This window comes from Ambystoma mexicanum, chromosome 7p (assembly GCF_040938575.1).
Source record: "Ambystoma mexicanum isolate Mex_15411 chromosome 7p, UKY_AmexF1_1, whole genome shotgun sequence".
Lineage (NCBI taxonomy): Eukaryota > Metazoa > Chordata > Amphibia > Caudata > Ambystomatidae > Ambystoma > Ambystoma mexicanum.
In genome coordinates this window covers 37,076,084-37,082,874 of record NC_090939.1, presented here as the reverse complement: position 1 = coordinate 37,082,874, position 6,791 = coordinate 37,076,084, and the positions used below count along the sequence as shown (strand labels likewise).

General features: G+C 52.5%; 1 protein-coding gene across 1 annotated transcript; it reads left to right on the top strand.

Moving 5' to 3' along the window:
• The first annotated feature begins 4,540 nt into the window (after window positions 1-4,540).
• Window positions 4,541-6,284, top strand: LOC138525654 (nucleophosmin-like). Its single transcript, XM_069635713.1, has one exon. It carries the CDS (start codon window positions 4,664-4,666, stop codon window positions 6,167-6,169), a length of 1,506 nt encoding a protein of 501 aa, XP_069491814.1. The 5' UTR covers window positions 4,541-4,663; the 3' UTR covers window positions 6,170-6,284.
• The last annotated feature ends 507 nt before the right edge of the window (window positions 6,285-6,791 follow it).

The window sequence follows — 6,791 nt, the reverse complement described above, 5'->3', positions numbered from 1 at the left end:
TTACGGTGCCGTTAAACACTTAGCGCCAGGGTCCTAATGAGGCCCAATGTCTATTTTTTGCCTACGCAGGTACAACATGACCTTATTTCTCTTCAGGTAACTGTTTAGTCCCCTTACAATCCAGGTAACTATTTTAAGGTCCCCCATGGCTTCTTCGAGTTCCATTCCACCTCCCACAGGTGCAGTCTAAATCTAAGTTCCATTCCATTCTGTATAGGCTCATTCCCCGGTCTAAACTCACCTTAACCAAAAACACACCAAACTCCCCGCCCCCGCACCTCCCATCCCATCCCCAACATCACCCTCCCCCACCAACTGTTGCCCAGCTCCATCCCTGGATCTCAGGCACCCCCGCATCTAGCTCTTTCTGGCAATCGCCTGTCATAGCTCCCAACCTTTTTTGTCTCCAAGGCGGGTGAAAACACCCGATTTTCTTTTTGGCGGGTGAGAGGCCAATAGAAGTGAATGGGCGCCTCAGGGACTTGGCGGGTGATTCATCTGCTTTCAAGGCATTGCTACTCAGTTTACGTATGTATACGAACTGCTATATTCCAGTCCCTTAAGTTCGACACAGTGGGCCTCATTACGACCCTGGCGCTAATGGGTTAACGGCGCCGTAAAAGGCTGCGGCACCATTAACCCATTAGCGCCTGATTACGAGGTCCCTTTGCGGGACCCGACCTTAACGGCTGGTCTACACCAGCCGTTAAAGTAGGGACCCGCAAAGGGACCTTGGTGCTAAGTACGGTACCGCAATTTGCTGTACTGTACTTAGCGCCTTCCCCATTCCCATTGAGCCCTATGGTGCAAAAATGGGAATGGGGAAGGGTCATGGAGGAAGGGGGAATTACTGCCCCGCCACCCTTGTAATAGGGTGGTAATTCCCCCTTTCTCCATGGCGGAGTCGATAAGTTACCGGCATGGACCATGGTGCTATTAGCACCATGGTTTTCCACCTGGGTCGTAATGAGGCCCAGTCAAAGGCATCACAGCCAAATATCAACTTTACTCGGTCGCACCCCTTTATCTTAATCTCTATCATAGTCACTGCTGGGGTACCCGCTCTGCGTCATATCGATATACATGCAATATCCCAATCACTTATCGTGTTCTTCTTGAGCCTGCTCCGTATCTCGTTCCGGGCAGCCCTGAAGGTCCAGCCATGTCGTCGCTTCTTCTGGAGTATCAAAAAAGTACATCCTGCTTTTGTGCAACACTTTCAGTTTCGGTGGGTATAGAAGCATATATTTGATTCCAGCCATACGTAACCACCTTTTGATTGCCACATAGCTATACCGTTGTCTCTGGACCAACATTGTATAGTCAGGAAACGCTGTGATGGTACTCGAAGCCCTTTCAATCGTTCCCCCTTTATGAAAGCACTCCAAAATTTTCTCGCAATCTTTATAGTTCAGTATCTTTGCGATTATCACCCGCGGAGGGGCCCCAGGCTTCGGCTTCCTCATAAGGGCTCTGTGTGCACGCTCCACTGCAAATCCTTGCGAAAGTTTTTCAGCCCCTATTCCTTGTAAGATTAGGTTCTCAACATAGTCTGTGGGGTCCTGGCCTTCCTCCCCCTCCAGCAGGTCGACCACGCAGATATTATTCCTTCTTGCTCTCCCTTCCGCTTCCTCCGCACGATTCTCCAGGTTAGCTACCTGTTTCTTCAGTACGTGAACCTCCTTTGCATTGTTGGTGCTAGTGTCCGTGTTGGTTTTCACCGCACTCTCCAGGATGCTCGTTCTCTCTGCCAACGCCCTAACATCTTGTCGCAGCAGGGAGACTTCTATGCCTACTGCGTCTATTTTAGCCTTCGGGGAAGTGCGCAAGTCCGACATCGCTATCCCCCATGAGTCTCTTAGCTCCATAATGGCCGCCAATATCTGGTGATTTTCAATCGCTACGATGCTTTCCGCTGGTGCTGTCGCACCCCTGGGAGCTGTGTTCGTAGGAGATTGCTGCATTTTTGCGAATGCTTCCATTGTGGATTGTTTGTTCTTGTTTTTGCTTACGCCCCTCTTCCTGCCATCTTTCGGCCCCAGTTATGTGTCTGAGGTTGTTTGGGGTCTCTGGTGTATCAATCTTGCTCCTCTGTTTTGATGCGGCACCAGCGTATCGCTCCGAGTCTGGGGCAATTATCCTAGAGGAGCCCCTGTATAGGCTTGTGTTTGTTGGGCTGTTTCATCAAGTGGGTTATTTCCTCTGACGTTTCAAATTGCCTTGCTGCATCTTAAAGCCTGCTCTTTTCCCTTATCGTGATCACCCAGCTTTTGGGCTCTTTACACTCTTCCCACCACTGCCTGTATCCGCAGCGGTCACTTTTATATCATCATCAGCTTGGGCCCACCCTGTATGCCGTGCCTGTCTATGGCGGTGTCCACATTCTGACTCTCCCACTCCTCTGGGTCTTCTGCTTGTCCTCAGCCCCACAGAGTGTTCGCAGCTCCCAATATTGTACTCGTGTTTGTCTTTAGGAATACAGAATCACCTCCATCAGTGCCAGCCCAGTGGTCTGTTAGTGTGTCCACCCGAAGCCAAGGTGTCCGGACAAGGTGTCTGTTTCCCAAGCGATCAGCTGCTTATGTTATTAAGGGGCAGCCGCCTTTTGCACCAGCTGGCCTGTCTGCTGGAGTCCCTATAATCTGTCCTCCAGCCCGACTCTCGCGCGCCTCCGTCCCCTGCGCGGCCGTCCCGAACTCCTTGTTCCTGGCCCAGGCATCCGCTACTAATGTTGCAACACGTTACTGCAGTGCACCCGCTGCCTCCGCTACAATGTTTCTTTCAGTTCTAGTACACGGCTCCTGATCTCCGCACGGGGAAGCATTTGGATAGCCGCTCCAGATATTCTCTGTCCCGCAGCGCCCGGCCACATCAGCTTCGCGCAGCCGGCTCCCTCTGATGGAACACTCAGGGAGCCCCGCCGACGGCACTGTAACTCTTCGATCCTCCGCTCGCAGGCTTGCCGCACCCTGCTGCTCAACGCAAGCTAATACTGTATCAGATATGTGCTTCGCTGGGTACCCCGTCTGAAGCCAGCTCTTTGCTCACAGCCCAGCTCCGTGATTTCAGTGGTCGGGATCTCACTGCCTTTGTTGTCCGCCATTTTGTGGGAATACATGCCCACCAAGTCCCACGCATAAAAGTCTATGGGCCTCATTACACGGTAGGTGGTAACCATGGTGCTCTGGGGCTCAAGGGGACATGCGTCGAGCCGCTCGCCAGACAGCAGTTAACAAAGGCGACCTGGTAAAGATACGTCTTCCTCACAAAGACACTTCGACCGGCTCCAGATACAGCAGTCCCATAGTAGTCATCGAGAAAGTGTCAAACCACATTTGTACCAGCGACGAAAGGAAATGGAATCTAGAAAGGGTGGCCATTTACCGCAGAAAAGAATCCGCTGAGCAGCCACACTGGGAAACCAGAGAAGACCCAGACCAACAAGAGCCATCCGAAAACCCTCACCAGTCAGGAAGAGATGCCTCGGAGTCACCCCACGGCGATGAGTTCTCAAGCGCCAACTCCCCAACCCCACTCAGGGAGTCAAAGGCTAGACAAGGAGAACCTGAATCACGCACACCTGCCCCGTTTCCAGATCAAGGCAGACCTCAGAGAGAGAAAAGGAAACCCAGCAAGTTTTCAGACTTTGTCATGGAATGACCAGCCAGCCTTTTCCCAGTAGAGGAGGTGTGTGGGGACGTCACGTGATCGTGGGAGCGCGATCTCGCGAGATCTCAACGCAACGAGAACACGCAAGCCCACACTCCACGAGAGAACGTGCAGAGAATGTTGTGGTAGAATTGGCAGAGCGCGAGACCAACAGGTCGGCTGACAGCGCTGCTCCTATTAAGGGGGCAACATAAGTGAGGCCCAGCAGAAGCCTTGAGTTCAGCTTCCAGGGCATAAGTCCAATGCCACAGGAGGCCACATGGGGGCCCTAGAAGTTTACAGCGTGCCATCCATGATCACACTCTGCCTCCAGTGAAGTAACTGGGAGGCCAAGACAGGAACTGTGAGTAAATCCCCTACCCTGCCCAAGGACAAGTTACGCTTACCAGTTTGTCTTATTAATAAAGACAGTTAGAACCCATCTAAGCTTCCTGTCGTCCTTAGACCTGTGTATCAAAATTCCACTGCTATGCACTTTGCACTTTTGTAAACTTTTTCAACAGAGAATGTGATTTTAATGTGTATTTATATTTATGAGCATTTTAAAGTCCATTTTTGTAAAGGTTTTTTTCAAACCAAATACAAATGACAAAATGATTTTTAAAGTAAAACGTAATTTTCTCCTCCTCCATCCCCATATGGTGTTTTGCAGGAACTTTCCCGGTATCCAATCTTAATCTCAGCCACCCAAAAGCATGTCAATTCCTGCTGCTCTTGGAACAGAAGCCTTCCCAGTTCCGCTCACGAGAATCACGATGACGTCAGACGCTACGTGATGGTAGGGGACAAAATGTGGCCAAAGTCACGTGAAGGAGAGTAGGCGGGACGTTGCTAAGGTCCGCTTCTCGCATGGGAACTATCAGACACTATCTTCTCTCTCGTAACTTGAGAACTCGCTCACTTCCGGTACAGTCCGTGTCCCGCGGCGCCGCTTCCGGCGCTGAGTGTTGACGTGCTATTTCTTGCAGAGCGTCTCGGTGACCCAGTGCTGCACATGGAGCCCCTGGCGGCTGCGGAGGAGATGGAGGCGCCTCTGCACATGGAGCCCCTGGCGGCTGCGAAGGAGAGGGGGGCGCCTCTGCACATGAAGTCCCTGGCGGCTGCGAAGGAGAGGGGGGCGCCTCTGCACACGCACAGCTTCCTCTTCGGCTGCGTGCTGACTGGCGACAGGAAGGTCTCCTTCCCAGGGGGCGGCGATGACCTGAGGGAGCAGCTCACCCTGCGCACGGCCAGCCTGGGCCTCGGAGCCCGGGACGAGCTGCACGTATTGGAGGTTCTGGGGGAGACCCGGCAGGGCTCGGTAGTGCGAGTGCCTGTGGCCACCCTCCGTCCCTCCCTTCTCACCTCCGTGTACCTGGGAGGCCTCGAGCTGACCCCTCCCGTCACTTTCTGGCTCACGGCGGGCACAGGGCCCCTGTACATCAGCGGCCAGCACCTGGTGGCCATAAAGGAGCGCGATGCGGCCGCCAAGGCATCGGCAGAGAGGGAGGCAGCCGCTGCCAAGGCATCAGCAGAGAGTTTAGCCTCTGCTGGCAAGGCATCGGCAGAGAGGGAAGCAGCCGCCAAGCCCTCGGCGGAGTGGGAAGCAGCCGCTAAGGCAATAGCGGCGGAGAGGCAGGCTGCGGGACCGCTCCCTGAAGCGGTGCTGACAGGGGCGAGGCTCACGATGAAGCCGGAGAAGGTGGGGTTGCCCCCCAGCCAGAGTACCGATGGCGCCGGGTCAACATCCGAGACCCGGGCCGTAGAGCAAATGAAAGAGAAACTGGTCTTCCTGTCAACGCGGGTCGTCATCCCCAGAACGTTTAAAAAGTTTCGGATGTTCGCCTACAACATTTTACACACGGAAGAACCTCTAATTTTGCAGCAGCTGTGGGAGTTTGTGTGGTCAGAAAAACTAAATCCTCTAACACCAAACCCCTTTACTGTAGAACAAATGAAAAAGAAACTGGTCTCCCTATCAGAGCTGGGCGGCGGCGGCATCCCCACAACCATGGAAAAGTTTCGGAATTTCGCTAAGTCCTCTTTACGCGTGGTCGAACCTCTGATTGTGCAGCAGCTGTGGGAGTTTGTGCTGTCGGAAAAACTAAATCCTTCACTGCCCCCCTTGACCGTAGAGCAAATGAAAGAGAAACTGGTCTCCATCTCAAAGCGCAGCCGACTCCCCACAACGGTGGAAAAGTTTCGGAAGTTCGCTCACTTCACTTTAGGCACGGACGAACCTCTGATTGTGCGGCAGTTGTGGATGTTTGTGGTGTCAGAAATATTACACATGCCAATACTAACCGGGGAAATGGCCGCCCCCCTGACCGTAGAACAAATGAAAGAGAAACTGGTCTCCTTCTCGTTAAAGGGCCGCATCCCCGAAACAGCCACAGAGTTTGAGGACTTCGCTGGCTTCACTTTAGGCACGGACGATCCTCTCATTTTGCAGCAGTTGTGGGAGTTTGCGAGAGAAAAATTAAGGAACGCGGGTACTTTTGGTTTCTGGGCAGATGACTGAGAATGTGGTGGCCATTGTCCCGTTAGTTTCTCCTTCGTTCATTTTTTTGCTATTGGTGTTAGAATTATATACATAGGAACTTATTCCCAAATATTACATTCACACCTGCTCCTGACCCTCGTCTATTTTGTTGATACACTTTAGATTTCTGTTGCATAGTGCAATATACTGTTATGATGCTTTCAATTAGGTACCAATCCCTAACTTAAACGCAAGGTTTGTTTATCGTGTCCTCTACTATACCAAGCAGGCGTGTGCAGAAATGTATTTTCTTGATTATTTGGATGTTTCAGTTCATTTCAGGTCCACGCCTATTGGGGAGGAGAATGTCTGTTTAAAAGCAGGGTTTTTGAATGCAAATGCTTACTTTGGCATTTATTCTGAGCACTTTCACCGCCTGGCAACATATTACGAGGTCCCCTTGCGGGACCGGCTCCGGAGGTCTGGTTTTTCCAGACGTCCATAGCGGGCCCCACGAGGGGACCAGGGACCTAACGATGGGCCCGTTGTTAGCTCCCTCCCCGTTCCCATTGAGCCCTATGAGGGCTCGATTGGGGAAGAACCGTGCCCGGGTTCCCTGAAGGAGGAAATACTTGGCCCTCCATACTCAGAATGGCCTGGT